We start from the raw sequence: 21351 nt of genomic DNA, 5'->3' as shown, positions 1-21351 counted from the left end.
GTTTTGTTTTTGTTTTTTTCTTTTAAAGGTCTCATCAGAGTTTCTGCTGCATACTTTTGAGTATCTCTATTCCTATGTGTAATACATCTGAAACTCTAGTAAGGGGAAGTCCAGCTTCTTTGCCAAACCAATGTACACAGCAGATTTGGTTGCTACATCCCTGAATATAGAATATCTTGCCAATAGCAACAAAGATGTTTCCCTGTCATGCTTTTCATTACTACTTGTCCCAAGCTGTATCTCCCTGCTTCAGTGTGATTGGATATTTGCTCTTCACTAGGAGGAGCCAGATGCTGGTATTTCACCTTGCACGGACACCACAATGTTTAGAAAAAAAGGTGAAACCATCAAAGAGAATTGTTATTAGGAATCAATCAGAAAGTGTACAACCATTAGAGGAGTGTTTCAGAGACAAACCTGAAGAATGGGTGCTATGAAGTGGCTGGGAATTTTTATTTTGCTGAGCATATGCTCACAGGTACAGTAATGATTTTATTTACAGAGCTTTTTTTTTTTAAATCAGGCACACAAATAACCTTAAAAGTAGTTAACATAGCATGACTAGATTAGAGTAAGTATAGAAGAAAAACTTTAATTTGAAACATTCACATGCAACTATTATGTCATAATACCCTTTTCTCTACATTTGCAGGCTGCAGCCCAATCAGGTACTGTACTGTCTTTTTTTATATAAATGTTGATGTTTTATCAAATGAGAATAAAGAAAGATAAACCACTGATTGCATGGTCAAAATCACATCTCAAATAATATCTGTTTCAGTTTGACAAACATGTGGTATAATGATCTGTACTTCTTGCATCACTCTCATCAGATATCCAGGTATCCATCTTCTCTGCAACATCTAAGACTGTGATTCTCAGATGGACCAGATACGCTGGAGCTGCCTCATACAAGATCACTGCGGCCCTCAAAAGCTCACCAAGCAACACCATCGCTTTTGCCACATTTGGTCCAAACACAGTAATGGGCTCTATCAGCTCTCTGTCTCAAGATGTGTCGTATATCTTCACTGTGGAAGCTCTGGATGATTCCCAAGCAACACTGAGCTCTGCTTCTACTGAAACATCAACAGGTGAAGCACTCTTTCATCAATCCTGTACTATTTAAGCACCTGATGACATTTAGCATTTTTAATATTAATTCCTGTTTAATGCTTTTTAAACTTGTCTTATCATATTTTACAAAGTCCGTGTAGTGCAGTTTAGATTGCAATCTGCTGTCTCAAATATGTAGTGTACAAAAAAATTCAAATATGAAAAGTTAGGCTGGATCCAGGATAGTTAACACTGAAATGAAAATGTAAATAAATCCATCCATCCATCCATCCATCCATTTTCTATACCGCTGAATCCGGGGGGCTGGAGCCTATCCCAGCGGTCATTGGGCGAGATGTAAATAAATCTCAAAGTTAAATATTAGAGACTGAAGTAAGCAGCTGGCGGAGGACTGAGCAGAGGAGAACAAAAAGCGACTGCATTGCTCAGGCTTATATAGACTGCACTTATCAGTTATCATAGCATTTTCTTCAGTTACATCTTTGTAATAATGTTCAGTGAGTTATTTTCTAAAATGTACCAAGAAGGTTCTGTGGAAAAAGCTTGTCGAAACTTCTTAAAATTGGTGGATAACATGGGAGAATGGTAAGAATGTGGAGAACGTTCCTCTGTTTGATGTCATCTTTGTTCTGAACTGTTATGATTGCTGTAGCCCCTGATATGATGGATCCCATCACAACTGTTAAGCCGAAGGATAGCAGGACCTTGATGGTAGAGTTTAATTTGAAATCTGGGGCAACTCAGTACGTCATCCGAGTTCAGAACGCCAATGGCTTCTTCAGAGAGGACACAGTGTCGACCTCCCCTGCTGAGATTAAGCTTCTCACCCCCTACACCGAGTACTCGCTCAGCATCATGGCTATGAACAGCATGGGCCGCAGCCAACCATCGGCTCCTGTGACTGCAAAGACAGGTACTCTTGTTTTTCATATTACAGTATTGCTGTTTTGTTTTGAAGGATTTTCGCTTGTTTTCATTTTCACAGCTGGGAAACAAAATACAACAGGAAAAATAACTCCAGAGGGCTGGTCTATGTGAAGAAGAGACTCATAATTATTAAGAAACACAGAACACTGTTCTCATCCGTTCCCTTTGCCCTGCAGAAGTCACTTGATCTGACATATTGTGCCATAGAAGGGGCACTATATACAGTTTTGTATACACACATCATTGGTGAATATCTAGGTTTGCCTTACCCAAGAAATGCACCAGCACCCCTGAGGGGCTTCTCCTGTATCGGTGGTAACTCTACCTGACCCTCTCTATCCCAAACACAAAGAGCTGACCTCAACCTTAATACACAGCCGTACACAGTTCATCTCCACCTTCTCCCCAAGGGAACATTTGATCCCTTACAAGCCAGAAAACAAAAACAAATCAGTTTGACTCTTTTATTCTCACTGTTGACATTAAAGAGCTTATATTTAGAATAGGAGCTTCATATTTCCAATGTTGCCTTTGTCACATACAGTAGGGTTAAAGCCCCTGACGACTTGGCTTCAAAAGTTAGTTAATTCTTTTTAGAATAATGATCAATAAAAATTGTGTTGAAAAAAACACGTTCATGTACTATTAAGCTTTATCATTACAGTTTGTAAAATTAGATTAACTGTTTAACTTGTTTATCAGAAATAGGTTCTCCCCCTCCTCCACCCAATATTACATCTGATCCGTGAGTCTTTCATACCAATTCCAGATACAAATTCAACTGTAGATGGAGCTTGTAGAGATTTTTACCACAGCCCTGTGAAGTTACACTTTTTCAGATTCGATAGATAACTTATTTTGACCTCTAAAAGTTAAACTATTGCTGTCATAATCTTTCATATGATCTCACTTAAGTTAAAACGTGTGAAACGTTCTTTTCCTCCACAGTTCTGGCTCCTCCTCAGCTCTCCACCTCCTCTCCCAGCAACGACAACATCGTTGTATCCTGGGCACCTGTTGCTAATGCTGTCCAATACACCTTGTCCATATTCAAGTTTGGCTTCAACGATCAAGTCACACACAACACAACCAATACCACTCTCACATTCCTTGGCCTGGATGCCGGTTCCGTCTATGTCATCAAGGGTTTAGCTTGGGACCCTGAGGGCCGAAAGGGAGAGGGCAGTTTGTACTCCAACCAAACGACACGTAAGGAGACACTGACACACTTTTATGTCCGGGGCATTATCGATGTGTTTACAATAACAAATTGCATTAGAATACAATGATGTGTCCATAAACCTTTATGGACAGGTAAGGCCTAAAAACTGCTCTAAAAAGGTTCTACCCACTGCTGTTACAATATCTGAGTTTCACTGCATATTTACAGTTAGTCATTATTACAGTATTATCACAGCATTTATACTAATTTTGAAAATAGCAACAATAATACTGTCAGTGCTTTTGGGCAAATGAATGTCAGAATGTGAGTGCAGTAAGGTTGAGTCCAACTTCCTCTCGATAAAAGAACATCTGCGCTGAGTGAAAACACAACCAGATCAACTCATGAAATTAAGATTTACAAGACTTTTGCTGTCAATACAGAGTTAAAAAACCCAAACATTCTAATCATCTGTGAATTACTACCACAATAGTCATAGTTAATTATCTATTTACTGGTTATAAACAATACTGTTATATCACAATAAATCGATAATGAACTTGAGGGGCGCTCCATCATGACATGCATTCAGTGAATACTTTGAGACTTGAAAACAAAAAAAGTAAAAAAAATGTTTTACTTTGTTTGGATTAATTTATTATTTCTATTGTAATGTAGGAAATTGAGCACACGTTAGCTTATAGCAAGATCTTAGTTTAAAAAGGCCGCTAACATCCACAGCCAGCTGAGAAATACATGGAGGAAACAGCAATATTTTTCACAAAATGCAAAATGTACAACCCTAAAAAAACAATCTCAGAAATATGTTAAACTGGTACCAACGTGTTTTCCATTTTCGTCCCTTATCGGCTTTGTCTTTACTGTATTTTTTGTCTTTGACCAGGACCACCGACGCCATCTTCTGTCAATTTGTCTGTGGTGATGAATAATAATGTTGCCGGACTCTCTGTGTCCTGGGAACTGGACACGAACGTTTATGGACCTATTGAGTATCATGTGATGAGTGACCAGAACATCACCTGCAACACCACTTCCAGCTCCTGTACTCTGCCGGCAGTGGGCTGTGGAGAAGTACACACCATCCAGGTCATTGCCTCAAACGATGCTGGGCCCAGCCATCCGTCCAACTCTGTGACCTTTATCACCTGTGAGTAGGAGTGATATGAATATATCGACCTGCGGGTTCTGAGATCAGAGAGATACTTTATCTACATTTAACTGGCTAGCAGTTGCAGTCGAAGGCAAATTTCATGTAGCAAGCTAAAGGGTAAGCAGTGCACTGCAGTGTGAAGCCAAAGTGACAAAGCCCCAGAACATTATGCTGGTAAGATCAGGCTAGCTTGATTCAGAAACATATATGCAACTCTCTGTGATATGCAGAAATGTTATGTACCAACATTGCAATAAGCAGACATACATAGATACACTGCAAATACACGGATTAAGACAGCCGGACAGACAGTATCCACACATGAGATTTGGCTGCAAACTGCTGAAATTATGATGGAAAACCTCTGAGTAATTCTGATGAACACAAATGAGTTTAAATGCAACTGTACTGTGCTGCAACTGTATTTACCAGGAGAAAACAATCATTTCTTTTCATCAACACATTCCCCTCAAACATCATGAAACACTAAATGAATAGTAACACTAAATACATTTACCAGTTGCTTGTTTCTGATTTCAATTGTCATCAATTTCATGATTTAAAACAACTACATTCAGGAATAAAGATGCTATACAATAAAGCAATTTGGTATAGAGAAGAATGCAAAGTTAAAGGCTTTTTTTGACACACATAAAAAAAGAAAAGAAAAAAAACCAAAACAACATCTCCAGAATATGAGTATAACTGAACTGCTGTGTTTTGCCATCAGTTCCCTGCCCACCAGAGTCTCTTGTTCTTGTGGAGTCATCTGAAGGAAACTGCACACTGATGTGGAGCACAGTACCCTATGCCGATAGTTTTGTGGCCTTCATCAAGAAGGGAGATGGCAGTGAGGAGTCCTGCAACACCACTCACAACAACTGCACCTACCACTGCCAGTGTGGCTACACATACCTGATGTCTGTGTTGGCGTTCAACAGTGCAGGGGGCGGTCCTGAGGGAGAGGGTCTAAACCATACCACCGGTAAGTGGCAGCAGAGGTGGCGTCTTAATGAGACTTTACAGTCATATGTGCTTATGCCTGTTTTAACCTCTGTTTTGCAGTGCCCTGTTGCCCAGAGGCTGTGTCTGTGACTGTGGTGAGCACTGATACTCTGGAGATCATGTGGGCAGCCTCACGGGGGGCCGAGCTGTACGAGACTCGGGCTGCAGACAGTTCAGAGGTCATCCTGTGTAACGACACAGCGCCAGTGTGTGCCCTCTCTGATCTCAGCTGCGACAGCGCCTACAGCGTGGTGGTGACTCCTTGCAATGAAATTAGTGGATGCAACCGTGCTTGCAAAGCTCACACCAAAGACACAGGTAGAAAACCATTATACACTATCCACTTAACATCCTGCTACATTTTTCTCTGAAGTCATGGCTGCCTCCATTGCAGAGTCACCTTCTTTCTAATGCTATTTCCTTACCGGAATATTAAATACTGTAGAAATGATTTATCTATATAGTACATTCAAACAAGCACAGAGTTCAGTACAAAAGGACTTTTACTTAATATTCTCATCTTGTGCACATTAGCGGCCTGCATGCCCACAAATCTGCTGCTGGACCGAAGAAACTCTTCCTCTATCAGTGTCAGCTGGACAGCAAACAACAGGAATGCTACTTACACTGTGAGTGCAGACGGAGATCACAGCAAACACACCTGCATCACGACTGGAAACGGCTGTGACATTACTGAACTTCCCTGTGGCTCAACCTACGAATTCAGCGTGATAGCAGCCAGCACCGCTGGCCAGAGTTTACCCAGCTACTCTGCCTCATTAGAAACAGGTGAGAATTGGGTCGATCAAATCAGTTGAAAAGTGTGACGCATTGGTTATTGTGGCAAGCTTGTGCCACCGTGGGTTCCCAACAGATGCAGACACTGGGTTCGAGTTAATCTTTTTATTTGTGAACTCGACAGGAAGAACTCAGGGGACGGTCTCCGTTTCTCCACCCTTTCCTGGCTCTCCTCGCTCCTGTTCTCTCTGCCAGGTCATCACCTGGCTCTCCTTTCTCCGCCCGGACCAGCACGCTACTGATAAAGGGGAGAATGATTAGCTGATGATGTGCAGATGTGCCCATCATCCCCCCCCCCCTGTCCTCTGAGCCCTTCCCACCTCTCCTCTGCACCTGATGCACCACGCCCCCCTCCACATACCTCCACCGCCTGACTTAGGCCGGGGAGCCGTCCGGCCTAACCTACTCCCCCCCCCCCCTCCTCGTGAGAGCGGGAAAGGAAGTCGGCCACGACCATATGCGTCCCCGGCCTATGGACCACCCTGAATTTAAATGGCTGTAAGGCCAGGTACCACCGGGTGATCCGGGCATTCGTGTCCTTCATGCGGTGGAGCCACTGGAGGGGAGCATGGTCCGAACAGAGGGTGAATGGCCGCCCCAACAGGTAGTACCGCAGAGCATCGACCGCCCACCGGATGGCCAGGCACTCCTTCTCCACCGTGCTGTACCTGGCCTCCCTCTCGGACAGTTTCCGGCTGATGTAGAGTACCGGGCGGTCGATGCCCCGCACCTGCTGGGACAGCACGGCCCCCAGCCCTCTGTTCGATGCATCAGTCTGCAGAGTAAACGGGAGAGAGAAATTAGGGGTGTGGAGAAGAGGCTCCCCACAGAGGGTCTGTTTTACCCTCTCAAGCGACACCTGGCACAGATCCGTCCACTGGACCGGATCTGAGGCACCCTTTCGGGTGAGGTCGGTCAAGGGGCTGGTCAGCTCGGCGAAGTTGGGGATAAACCGCCGGTAGTAACCAGCCAGCCCCAAAAACCGCCTCACCTCCTTTTTCGTCTTGGGCCTCGGGCAGGCTGCAATCGCTGCTGTCTTGTCAACCTGTGGACGCACCTGCCCGCCGCCCAAGTGGTACCCCAGATACCGTACCTCCCTCCGTCCAACTGCACACTTCTTCGGGTTGGCCGTGAGCCCCGCCTGCCTCAGTGACTCGAGCACCGCAGCCACCTGCTGCACATGCTCCGCCCAGCTGTTGCTGTGGATGATGACATCATCCAGGTAGGCGGCAGCATATGCAGCATGCGGCCGCAGCACCCGGTCCATGAGGCGTTGGAACGTGGCTGGGGCCCCGAACAACCCGAACGGAAGTGTAACAAATTGGTACAATCCGTACGGAGTGGAGAAGGCCGATTTTTCCCTGGACTCTGGAGACAAAGGAATCTGCCAGTAGCCTTTGGTCAAATCCAGTGTCGTAAAAAACCGAGCTGTGCCAAGGCGATCCAGGAGTTCGTCGACCCGGGGCATGGGATATGCGTCAAACCGTGAAACATCATTCACTTTGCGATAGTCCACACAGAACCGAATAGACCCATCCTTCTTGGATACCAGAACGATGGGACTACACCAGGCACTGTTGGACTCTTCTATTACCCCCATTTCCAACATGGCTTTTAATTCCGCCTGAACCACTTTTCTCTTGTGTTCAGGTAACCGATAGGGCCGTGAACGCACCGTCACGCCCGGGTGAGTCTCAACATGGTGTTGAATAAGGCTTGTGCGTCCGGGCAGGGGGGAGAACACATCCGCAAACCGCTGCTGCAACTTGGCTATATCTGCTTTCTGTGACGGAGAGAGGTGGTTTTCACAAAGGAGCGAGGCGGGATTAGTCGATTTTGGCACCTCCGGCCCCAACTCATCTCTCTCTGCAATGGTCGTCACCAGAGAAACAGACTCTGCCTCCCTCCATGCTTTAAGGAGGTTGAGGTGGTAAATCTGAGTCGCACCTCCCCTGTCAGATCGCACAAGCTCATAGTCAACGTCACCCACTCGCCGTGTGACCACGAAGGGCCCTTGCCACTTGGCGAGTAATTTTGAGCTGGAAGATGGGAGTAATACAAGTGCTTTATCTCCCGGTGAAAATTGTCTCAGCCTCGATCCTCTGTTGTACAGCCGCTGTTGACGTTCCTGGGCCCGGAGCAAATTCTCGCGTGATAACTGACCCAGTGTGTGGAGTTTTGCTCTCAGGTCCAGGACGTACTGCACTTCATTTTTACTGGGGCTCGGACCTTCCTCCCAGCTTTCTTTTACCAGGTCCAAAACCCCCCGTGGTTTCCTGCCAAACAGCAGTTCAAAGGGAGAAAATCCCGTGGAGGCCTGGGGTACCTCGCGCACTGCAAACAGCAGAGGATCTAGCCACTTATCCCAATTCGGTTTATCGTCGTGCACAAACTTACGGATCATGGACTTCAAAGTCTTATTCAGCCGCTCGACGAGGCCGTCAGTTTGCGGGTGGTAAACACTGGTCCGAATCGACTTGATGCCCAATAATCCATAAAGTTCCCTCAGTGTTCGTGACATAAACTGGGTGCCTTGATCAGTCAGGATCTCTTTCGGGATCCCGACTCGGGAGATAACCTGAAACAGCGCTTGCGCCACACTCTTTGCAGATATGCTGCGCAGCGGCACTGCCTCTGGATATCGAGTTGCGTAATCCACCAGGACTAACACAAATCGATATCCACGTGTGCTCCGGTAAAATGGCCCGATGAGGTCCATCCCGATCCGTTCAAACGGGACCTCAATCAGTGGTAGCGGGCGTAACGGCGCTCTCGGGATGGCCGGTTGGTTAACCAACTGGCATTCAGCGCAGGACGCACACCAGCGGCGAACGTCTGCTCTAATGCCAGGCCAATAGAATCGGGCCATTACCCGGTTTAGTGTTTTTTCGTACCCCATATGCCCAGCCATCGGGTTGTAGTGAGCCGCCTGGAAAACCATTTCCCGGCGGCTTTTCGGTACCAGCAACTGGGTAATTATCTCCTCATTCTGAGTGTCACGACTCACTCTGTACAACCTGTCCTTCCTTAACGAGAAGTGTGGATACGTTAACGCTGCGTCAGGGCGCACCATATGACCATCAATTCGTATCACTTGGTCAAAGGCAAAGCGTAGAGTATCATCACGAGACTGTTCAAGTGGAAAATCTTCCATGGAGTTAAACACGGGAGCCTGCGGAGCCTCCTGGGGAGGCGCCGCCGGTTCCCCCTCCCCGTCTGCAGCGTCGGACAACCTCGCGTCACCACTGAGCACAGCGCACATATCCCATCTCTCTGTCGGTCGTGAGCGCACCCCCACGCACTGCCCCACTAGCTTATCAAACCCCGGCCAATCAGTACCCAAAATAAGAGGGTGCGCCAGGCGGGAGCTAACCGCAGCCTTTACACTATGCTTTTTCCCCTTATAACGAATTTCCACTGAAGCAACAGGGTATCTGTGAATATCCCCATGCACACATCTAATCTCCACCCAGCTCGCTTCTATCAAAGCCCCGGGCCGAATCAGATTCTGGTGAACCATGGACTGCATGCAGCCTGAGTCCACCATCGCCTGATGTGTACCCCTTTGGATCCTTACCGGAACGCTGTACGTCCCTCCCGGACCGGCGGAGGGTGCTGCAGGGCCGACCACCCGGATCACTTGGCCGACCTCCATGAGGGGGCACTCCCGGCGGAAGTGTCCGGGCCGTCCACATCTCCAGCACTCCTGCACCGTCGCTTGAGGGACCGTCTGTGGGTTGAGGACTGGGTCCGCAGCGCGCTGGCCCTGTGGCAGGAAAAGAGGAAACGGCCTGTTAGAGCGGGGAAGCGGGGTGGGTCGGGTGGCCGCGCCGACTGGAGGCCCGGGTGCTTGAGGAGGCCTCCTGCGGGGTGCCGGCGTGGGGCGGGCAGCAAGCGCCGGGCGGACCTCCGGCGCTTGGCCATCGGGGTGGACGGCCAGGTGGTCCTCAGCCAGCGTGACGGCCGCCGCCAAGTCCGCCGGGCGGTGGCACCGCACCCAGGCCGAGGTGCCGCTCGGGAGCCCCTCCATAAACTGCTCCAGCACTATGGTCTCCAGCATCCGCTCCTCTCCGGCCGACCCCCCTGGCTGCAGCCACCTGGTTGCCGCGTCTTTGAGCTGTTGGGCGAATACAAACGGGCGGTCGTCTGGCTCCATCGTCGCCCCCCGGAACCTCCGCCGATGGTCCTCAGTGGAGCAGCCCAGCCGATCCAGGACGGCCCGCTTCACCTCCCGGAACCGCCCTCGGCTGGCGGCTGGCAGGCAGAGCGCCGCTGTCTGCGCCTCCCCCGACAACAGCGGCAGCAGGCGTACCGCCCACTCCGCCGCGGGCCAGCCACACGCCGTTGCCGTCGCCTCGAACATTTCGATGTATGACTGCGGGTCATCCCCCGCAGTCATCTTGTGCATTGTCATCGCAGCGAGCGAGGGCCCCGGTGCCCCCGCCTCAGTCTGGGAAAGCATCGCTTCCAACAGGCGTGTCTGCCTCTCCGCCTGGTCATGGAGGGCCGTCAGGTGCTGCCTGTTCGCAGCGGCCTGGTCGTGGCTCATCCTGGCCACCTCCCTCAGCATCTCTGCCAGCGCGGTTACCGGCTGTTGTGGCTCTGTCATCTCGTTGGGTTATGTTGGGCGCCAGTTGTGGCAAGCTTGTGCCACCGTGGGTTCCCAACAGATGCAGACACTGGGTTCGAGTTAATCTTTTTATTTGTGAACTCGACAGGAAGAACTCAGGGGACGGTCTCCGTTTCTCCACCCTTTCCTGGCTCTCCTCGCTCCTGTTCTCTCTGCCAGGTCATCACCTGGCTCTCCTTTCTCCGCCCGGACCAGCACGCTACTGATAAAGGGGAGAATGATTAGCTGATGATGTGCAGATGTGCCCATCATCCCCCCCCCCCTGTCCTCTGAGCCCTTCCCACCTCTCCTCTGCACCTGATGCACCACGCCCCCCTCCACAGTTATAAATACAAGGAAAATGCTTTTCAAATAATGATAAAATCAATGAAAAAACATGTCTAACCTTATGGCCATGACTTGTAACCAAGCTATAAATTCCTCAAGCCTAAATGTGAAATGATCTTGTGGAGATATTTAATTGAAAGAGTTTTCTATATTCAAAGACATAAAAATACATTTTTTTCATCAGAATTTTTTTTTCATTTTTCTGTAGCTGCAGTTATTGATATCAAATCAAACTAATGCTAATAATTTCCAACCAGTCTGATCCGTACATTTATTGAAAAGAGATGTTTTAAAGTCTGTAAATGTGAATTCACATGTATTATCTTACAGAGCCCTGTTGCCCGGTGAATCTAACAGTCGACCAGGTGACTCAGGCGATGACCAACGTCACATGGTCTCACTCTAAAGGGGCACACTCGTTCATCACCTCTCTGATGTCACCACGCGGTCATGCCCGCTGCCACACCCAGGATTCCCACTGCCTTATGGGATGCATCACCTGTGGCACCAACTACACCGTCACCATGGAGGCCTTCAGCCACAGCGGGCGTGTGTCTAACTGCACCTATCAGGGCTTCTCATCCAGTGAGTGACGTTTTCTACTGACTGTCCGGACATAACAAGAATCAGTGTATACTTTATATAATAGCATCTTTTTTGCTTTTTAGTTCCTAAATTTCAGAATATGTGAATGCAATAACTTGAAGTAATGAAATGAGGAAGAAATGAGGGTGATGCCTGGATGATGGATAAATAATTTCAAGAAAACATGACTATCAGAATGTATTCATTTTAAATTCAAGCATCAATAAGCTTATTCTTTTTGTCACAAAACAAAAAATATGTATTTAGTCATTTCATGAAACAATTTCTACAATCCTTATACACTAGATTTAGTTTCTTATGAGAATGTTTTAAATATTTTGGGTTTTTTGTCCCATATGACATGTATTTTAAATCAAATGAACATTTTCATTCTACAGCTATTTTTTACAGCTTAAATTTGACTAGATAAAGCCTTTTTTTGACGTTGCACAGATACCTACAAAGGTTTGAGTATGAAAACAAATATATCTGCAAAGTAATTTAACAGTTCCCCAAAATTCCTCAGCCTTTAGTGATTTGTTTCTACCTGTTTTGAGTGACTGTATCTGACAGCATTCCTTCTGAATTGTGAAAAAGTGACCAGAGTCTAAAAGCAACTATCTGTCATAAACACAATAACAGGTACTCTGCTAAGGAACCATTCTGAATCTATCACTCCGCTTGATAATTGAACGAATTATGATCTGAGGGGGTATGAATCAACACAGTATTTTAATTTTTAACGATATTTTGATAAAAAACAATGCAAAGTCAACAAACACGTCACTTCATCAGAGTGTGTCTCCCACAGGTGCCTGTTGCCCGTCGGGTATCAGGCTATACAGGATGGCCGAAAACTCCCTGAGGGTTTACTGGCGCAGCACAAGCAGCAGCCACAGCTCCATCGCAGAGATGGTGGGTAGAAGCAACAACTACACCTGCACTGCGTCTCCTGGAGGGAACAGCTGTGACGTTGACAACATCCAGTGTGGGGACGTCTATCATGTAATGGTGTCGCCTCTGACGCTAGAGGGCAGCAAAGTCCTGTTCTGCCCCCAAAGACTGTACTCGGGTAATTTAAAAGTTGTAATGTCTGAACCCTTTTTTAAGTTTTGTTTTACACATTTGAAATTAGAAACGTTTTCCATCTGGAAAATAATTTGGCTACAAGTGACAACAATTAACAGAATTTTTGTGTTTCTTCCCTTTAAGTCACTTGTTCAGGGAGCAATGTTGGCACAGGTGAGAGTGTTACCTCACCGAAGTTTTAACAGAAATGTCAGATTCATATTTTTTAGAAGACATTCACAAAAACATTTTTAAATGTTGCATGTCTTTTCTAATGTTATTTCAACCTCTTGTTCCCCAGTGATTTACAGAGGCAAGAGGAGTGTCGACTAGCCTATGGTATGTTTTATCTATATTTAAATTTAGAATGCAATGAGGCACCATTTACAGTTAAGCAAGAAATGTTTTAAAGTTTAAAGTTTTAAAATTTAAAAATTTTTTAAACTCTCGAGTAGTATGTTCATTGTTTGAACAGACATGTTTTGCCTTTATGTTCCTTGCAGATGCAACATCTTCATCCTGCATTACCCCTTCTCCACTGGATTGGAACCACGCTCATTGTTACTATTACAAGGAACTATTAATTAAAGAAATAAACATACCATGTTGCACAGATGAATAAATTTTGTTAAGCACCAGTAAAAAAAAACAAGTGTCCATGTCCAAAGAGCTGATGCTTGATTATGTACTGTGAAATTAAATCAAACATTGATTTGAAAAGGTATGTTAGAGAAACGAGGACTTGTGTCATTAAGGCAAAGAATTGGTTGTATCCCTCAGATATTTGATGAAAAATAATAACAATCACGATGAACCTCAAATTAAAAGAGAAAGATTGACAACACAGTAGCCATGTCCCAATAGACATTTTAAATAATGTGCATACATGCTCTATCAATGTTTTTTTTTTTACAAGAATTAACAAGACAGCTATCCAAAAAAAGATTTATTTCGTAGCTTCAGCCCCAAGTAGGACGCCTCCTGTTGATGAAGCAGTGGACACTGATCTATGCACTTTTAAGTAACTCTTCAGTTTGCTGTTTCTGATTCTTAGGATGTATTTTTCTTTTCTGAATATGTCATGGTTTCAACCTGATGCATGTTTCAGTCATTAAAGAATTCCCAGCATCAATGGGTTTGTTCCGTTTTGTTTTGCATCCAGACATGTTGTTCATGAAATAATTCACTTGAATACAAACTTAAATGAATTTATGGTCTGAGTTGTTTAAATCTCATTGATTTACTTTAATATATATGTATATATATATATATATATATATATATATTTAAAAATAACATGTTAATGTTTAAAGTGTGGTTTTAAAGGCCCATGGCACAGACACCATGAAAACCCTGACTCATCATGGGAAAACTCCTGTTCATTGTCAGACCACTTCAGGACCCCTTTAGTTTACCTACCTGCTCAAACAAGGAGTTGACGCCATCATTATCCCGCTTAACTAAATTTATAATCACCTGGACGATCATGTGAGCACTCCAGTATATTTTAGATATCCATAATACTATTCATCCTTTTAAAAATGACAGCACATTCTTACTCGTCAGAATGGTGATTAAAGTTTTCTGAAATCACATTTTTATTTGTAAAAATTACATTTTAAGATATATAAAATATGTATTGTGCTACTTTGTGCCAGGACACTTGCTTTTATATGAGTTTAAGATATCTAAAGTGACTTTCTCAACATTAAATAGATTGTCTGGATTTACATTTCAGATCCACAACACAGTTCGTACTGATCAAAATGTACATTCCAGACATTTGAAATGTCTCTTCCAATCATTGTCATTTCAGATTTTTCAAAAGTAATTCTTTCCAGAACAAATAATGTAATTTCTTTTCCATTTGTGTATCGTCTATCTTCACCTTATAACATTCAGCTGTGGACATCTGAATTGATATGCAGACATACATGGTTCTTCATCAAAATACCCCTTTGTGTGTTAACTTGTAACTGAGAGTAGCCTCTGTATTAACACATCACACTGGAAGTAGATTTTGCCCACTTCAGTGAAAAGCCTGATTCTCCTGCTGGACTGGATATGCTTAACCAAGAAAGGGAAATAATGTCTATTTTTAACCTGCTGTTTTGTTAAGCTTCTTATGTAAGGGCTCTTTGTACACTGCGAAGTTGTGTCCTATTGCATGTGGATACAATGTACGTTGGAGTTGGCAGTGAGAGGCTGTCTTTGCTGTGTGTTTAAGTGCCTCCAGGTACCCAACTCTCCCTTCTTCTCCCTCTAGTGGAAGCATAGGGGATCAGAAGTAGGAAGTCCATCGTTCCATTTAAAGTTTAAAAAAATTGTTGAACTCAAATGGTATGTTGAGCTTTACCATTGAAGTCTATCAAAGATTAGAGACAAATTTTATGAACATTTAACCACTGCTTCCATTTTATTGTGTGTGTCTCTGTGGCTATTTCACAAAATGGCATTTGAGACTGGAAGCAGCGAAATGAGACACTTTCTGTATCTAATCCTGCTCAATCCAAGATGTTTGGCAGATCCAAGGTCCTGAACAGAGATGACAAGGCAGTTAACTTCATCAATCACCTGAAAAAAGACAGATGATACTTGTGTAAAAATTCAAATGACAACCCTTTGCCAAGACAGAGTTCATATAAACAAATCTGTCATTATGCACTGTTTGAAATTCCGCTTTACTTTGCAGAGAGACAATGAAGGAATCTTGAATCAAATCTGCGATAACATGCCCAGCCAGTAGCTTCAAGAAGCCTTTTTCATTACACAGGTTTCAGTTGGCTGAAGTCCCTCAAAACATAAAAGGATTATTTCTGGTATTATTTACAGTGAACAGTAAGTGCCAGCGATAACGATACTGTTTCCCTCTGTAGGGAATAGTTGCCATTGAAGGCTAATCCATGGGAGATGACTAAACCAAAAAGATTGCATTTCTTTGAGACAGACAGAACCTCTGGGATATTTTAACTAATGTAACATGAAGGCAAGGCAAGTTTATTTGTAGAGCACAATTTGTACACAAGGCAATTCAAAGTGCTTTACAGCTACATAAAATCACAAAAGGCAAATAAAATCAATCCATAAAACATAAAACTAATCATTAATCAATTAAGTTAAAAGCGAAGAGTGCAGATAAAATACTTTCAGTTGTCATATGCACAGCTAAATAGAACTGTTTTCAGCCTGGATTTAAACATTGTCAGAGTTGAGGCCTGTCTCACATCTTCTGGAAGACTGTTCCAGATTTTAGGGGCATAAAACTGAAACGCAGCCTCACCTTGTTTAGTCCTGACTCTGGGCACCAGCAGGAGACCCCTCCCTGAGGTTCTCTGAGTTGGTTCATATGGCTCTAATATGTCAGAGATGTACTTTGGCGCTAGACCATGAAGAGACTTGTACACAAGCAGAGCTGTTTTAAAGTCTATTCTCTGAGTGACAGGAAGCCAGTGCAGAGACCTGAGCACTGGACTAATATGGTCGTATTTCCTGGTTCTAGTCAGGACTCGAGCAGCAGCGTTCTGGATGTACTGCAGCTGTCTTATAGCCCGTTTACAGAGCCCAGTGAGCAGGCCGTTACAGTAGTCTAACCTGCTGGAGACAAACGCATGGATCGGTCTCACTAAGTCTGGTTTGGACACTATTCCTTTGATTCTGGCAATGTTTTTTAGATGGTAAAAAGGTGCTGATGTTATTGATTTAATATGGCTGTTAAAGTTCTTTTTGCCTTAGAGGAGTATTGTTTTAGGAAAGTTTTAAATGTTAAGATGGATGACTTTGGCAGCTAGTAGCTTAAATCCACAGGTATTTCCTTCAACTCATAGACTGAATTGTGACTTCACTAAATGGCTTGCAAGCATCCATTTTGAAGCCTTGAGCTGACCATTGTAAATCCCCATATTTGCATGGTTGTTCCCAGAAGTTACCATATTTGAACAAGTGGTTGAAGCAGCAGAAACCTGATCGAACTAAAAATATGTCCTCTTACTAAGACACAGACTAATAAACAAATAGATTTGAAAATATTATCTCTTTGGTGAGGGGTCTGACCATGGGCTCAGAGTTGGACTGGGCTTAAGAAATGGCTGAACTTTTTCACCCTGTCTGACCCACTACAATCAGCCACATGGTTAATTCACCCCTCCTGCCCCATCCATGCAAATACACAAGCTCAATTCAGCATGCCAGCTATTAATATTAGGTACTATTAATACTTTGGGTCTTTGGATCTATGGAGCTACTGAAAAATTGCCAATTTGACTTCTACAAAAGACCATTAGTCCTGAAGGCCTGGGTATCTCTGGTCTTTCCTCTGCAAATGCTGAACAATGCCTAAACATGACATTAATAAAACACAAATAAATCAAAAGTTACATGACTTAAAAAAAAAAAGGACTTTAATAAAATTCAGAAAGGGTCAACTTTAATCCAAACTGAGATATTTTTAAAAACGTAATCAAAGAGATAAATCTGTGAAAACTGCAAAAAGGAAAACTTGAAAATAAAACGTCTGGAAAATAACATAACAGAAATGAGTACTGTTTGAGGGTTCGAAACGGTTCACAAATTCCGGTCTATTGGCGGAAATTCCTGTATCTAATCCATTCATCCATCTTCACTTTGTGTTTACGTGGACTTGGCTTCCTGAAGATACACTTTTCCCACTGCTCTGAAAAGCAGGTGTGCTGACACATGACCAAAGTGAGTCGATAGCTTATCTCTCTCGCTTTTGTTGAATCTGTTATGTGCTGCCCATTGGGATTTCTCACAACAGCAAATGTGGCTACACCAAAACTTTGCCTAACGAGACGTCACTTGATTTTTCTTTTTAGCGATCATATTCAGAAATGGTGGCTGGAGACAATCTGCTCAGAAAACAGTGTACAGCCCTCAGTTGACCCAGAGGGTTTTCACAGTATTTATACAGCCAAACTGCTGTGAAATTTTACTTCTAACGATTCATCAGCACAAAACAATATAACCTTATTGTTACTTCTGTTGCGATACCTGTTGGAGAAAAGTATCACAAAAGCAACTTGAATGACTTGGATGACTTGAGAAATTTCTGGGAAGTTGCGTTACAGGATGCTCAAAGCTTGTGACCTGTAACACAGTCAGGACAATAAAACAGTTGCATGAAAATACAAGGAAATATCAAGGTGTTCGCATCGCTTGTCCTTATTCAGCAAGGTTCAAAATTGCTCTTTTGTTTCCATGGGGAAGATAAAGTTTCCTGCAAGCCCATATCCATTTTCACGTTGACGTCCTTTTTTTTTCTATCACTCGATAAAGAAGTAAGAGGTGAACTAGGAAGTGATAGGCCTTTATTCTTCTGTGATAAAAGATCAATTTCAGCCCAGTATGTAGCCTACATAAAGCCACTTTACGGATTAGATTATCGAGGAGGAAATTAACCTCACTTTTCATCTATAAACAAACATCTTGAAAAGCTTATGAAAGATACATGTTCATTAAAGCGTGATGTGTTTTGCCCATTCATACATGAAGTCCCAATTCCCAAGATTGCATTCCTGACTACAGTTTCAGTGGTGCTAGTCTTCTTTGCTTAGAAACAATGCTCCTCCCAAGCCTTTATGTCTGTGGGTCAGGTCATTCACTGTGTTCTCATGTATTGTTACAAAGATGACACAAAACTGTGAAACCATAAACATGTGTGAAGTCACATGTCTTTAGAGTTCATGTATTTGCTGTCACTTGAATTGGAAAGGGTGGAAAAATAGGAATTAACATGAAGCCATGTGGCTTAAGAGAAATAATAAAAATCAAACAGAATAATTCGATTGCATTTGTGATGTTTTGAGAGTACACAATGTGCCCTTGCTTTTAGGTTGATGTTATATGTGATGTGACATGAAGGGGGAGGAGTTGTGTTAGTAGGTCAGTAAAGTCTAGTTGAATATAAACTATGACCTCTCAGGACTAAAGTTATGACATTGCTTTGATAAGATCAGTGAGGTTTAAAATGGATATTTAATCTTTTAACCCTTCAGTCTTATTACCATTCATCCATTTTTTACACCCTCTAAATCCAATTCAGGGTTGAGCATCCCACCTGCTATTGGGTAAGATGCAGGGTAAACCCTGGAAGGGTTGCCAGTCCATCACAGGCCCACAGTGAGACAAACAACCCTGCACACTCAATCAAGGGTCAATTTAAAATCACCAATTAACCTAACATGCATTTGTTTGTAAGGTGGGTAGAAACCAGAATATCTGGAGGGAACCCATGCATGTACTGGGAAAATGTTAAAAGTTCCAGTAGGTGCTTTCTTGGCTTCATGCATCCTATGACACGTGTTTTTTTAAACATGTTGCTTGCATGTTCTAAATAAACAATTAAGTCTCTTAGTTTTAGCATTTGAAATGTCAGTCAAGTATGGATTTTTCATTATTTGCCAATCAATTAATTATCATTTACAATAATTTGGAAAGATTATTGTAAAAATGTATTTATCAGGTGAAATAATGAAGAGGTTGTTTACGAGCATCTGAAAAGGCAGTAGGTTATCCAGGTCTCCAAAACTTTAAATGGACTTATCATCTCAAACAATAAGTCCATTTAAAGTTCTGATAAGTTATGTTGTTTAATCTATGTTAGGTTGCAGTTGGAAAAAGAACACAAACTGTTACGTTTTTAGTCAGAAATAATAAAAAAATATATAGACATTAGTCCTTATGGAAACTACCAGGAAAACAGTTATAAAACAAAACTATCTAATAGAGATTATGCAAACTTGTGAATCCATCTGAGGTAAACTCATCAAACCCTCATCCATCCATCCTGCCTGCCCTCCATACCTCCCACCTGTTGTGTTGTTAGGGCAGCTCTGACTGCCTGGGGCTGCTGGTGCGACCGCCTTTCCCCAAATGGGGAATACTGATTGGTTCCCACTCAAACTGAGCTGAAGCTCAAAAGTATCCAGCATACCTTTTGTATTGGACTCCCTCAGAAACTAAACTAATTTTAATTCCTGGGGTGATGTCAAAGATGGGATTGTTGGGAGCCGTAGGCTTTTCTTTAGCTTTGGTATTGCTCACACAGGTAAATCTAACTTTACTTGTTAATATTTATAATATGTATCAACTTCATGCTTGTGAATAATTTGTAAAATATTTAAAGCATATTATTGATTGCATTTTGTTGCATATTGTTTTATTTACAGATCCCTAAGTGCAGTGGAGAAGGTAAGACGAGGAAGAAAGTCAGTTTATTTATGTTGAAAAATAAAAAAAAATAAGCATTACATTGTCAAATAAAATAAAAAATAATGCTGCCATGGCATAATTGTGTAACATTACTATATCTGTATTTATTCTCTCAGGAATGTTTGATGTCTAAAACACAGCTTTTTGTTATGTGTATCCATTTCTTTCAGGGTGCAAAATCTTGTCAGCAAATTCTTTAAGTGCCTCTACAATTCTGATAAAATGGGAGAAATATCCTGAAGCAACAAGTTATCTTTTGGACATCAGAAAGAAAAATTCTTCAGAAAATGCACCCATTATTGTTATTGTATCGGGGCAAGTGACTGAAAGGACTATCCAGGGTCTATCACCAGGAACAGAGTACAATGTGACGCTCAAAGTCATTCGTTTCTACTTTATGGAGTGTGTGAATACGACTATGACACTCACAGGTAAATTCAACCCTCGCATAACAGTGATAGTAGTGGTAATTAAAGATTTTGTTATTTTTGTGTTGGATCTCTCAGAAGCATATGTAAATATACTCAGAAAGATTTGCTAAAAGTTTTCATTAAACGGTTACATATCCATCATGCGAGCTGCACCAAGAAATAGTTTATCAGAGCTGCACCTTTATGTGGAGGAATGCACAAATACGCTTGTGCACTAAGGTATGTTTTGCTCTCTGCTTTTTCTTATAGTGCCAGACACATCGCAAATATTAAGAGGTTGGTCATCATCGAGTTCTTCAATCACTGTACAATGGAGTAGGGTACCTTCCGCACAGTCCTACCTCCTGCAAGTGTACTCTCAGGCCACGGGAAACACGCGCAACTTCACATTAAACAACACTGAAGCTGTGATACCAGACCTGCAGCCCTCTTCCAACTATGACTGCTACATATACACAGTGAACCAGGCTGGCATGGGAGGCAGAAGCAAAGTCAGGACCGTTTTGACATGTGAGTGACCACTTTCATTCCATTAAGAAACTGGAAAACTGTGGATGCATGTTATATTGTGTCCTGTTTTTGTCTGATAACAATTAAACCCATAAGTCTTTTTTGTTTTCTAAATCATCCATAGTTGTTCTTTCTCTTTATGATTAAAAAAGCTACATGCAGTTATGTTTTATTCTCATGACAGCAATTAAAGGACTCCATATGTGAATAAAGTCTACTGAACTATTACAGAAACATACCTATAAACTATAACAGGTTTATAGAACATCATTGGGCCAAAATCAAAACAAAAATAAATGAAAACTTTGAAGTATTCCGAGTAAATCTTTCATGGTTTTGAAACATTTTTTCTCTTTCATATGTATCCAGTTTCTCTTCTAACTCAGAATACTAGAATGAAAAGACTCATACGATTTTAAGAATTTAAATCACA

The 21351-nt window shown here is 43.0% G+C and overlaps 1 protein-coding gene across 1 annotated transcript; it reads left to right on the top strand.

Moving 5' to 3' along the window:
* The first annotated feature begins 424 nt into the window (after nucleotides 1-424).
* Nucleotides 425-13682, top strand: LOC142399897 (fibronectin type III domain-containing protein 7-like). The gene is made up of 14 exons (XM_075484454.1): nucleotides 425-478; nucleotides 653-673; nucleotides 842-1094; nucleotides 1730-1990; nucleotides 2953-3213; nucleotides 4071-4334; nucleotides 5068-5322; nucleotides 5403-5660; nucleotides 5877-6131; nucleotides 11428-11682; nucleotides 12494-12754; nucleotides 12895-12924; nucleotides 13052-13089; nucleotides 13254-13682. The coding sequence occupies exons 1-13, from the start codon at nucleotides 425-427 to the stop codon at nucleotides 13081-13083; spliced, it is 2460 nt and encodes an 819-aa protein (XP_075340569.1). The 3' UTR covers nucleotides 13084-13089; nucleotides 13254-13682.
* Nucleotides 13683-21351: the final 7669 nt, after the last annotated feature.

This window comes from Odontesthes bonariensis, chromosome 15 (genome assembly GCF_027942865.1).
Source record: "Odontesthes bonariensis isolate fOdoBon6 chromosome 15, fOdoBon6.hap1, whole genome shotgun sequence".
Classification (NCBI taxonomy): domain Eukaryota; kingdom Metazoa; phylum Chordata; class Actinopteri; order Atheriniformes; family Atherinopsidae; genus Odontesthes; species Odontesthes bonariensis.
This window is presented reverse-complemented; position numbering and strand designations above follow the sequence as displayed.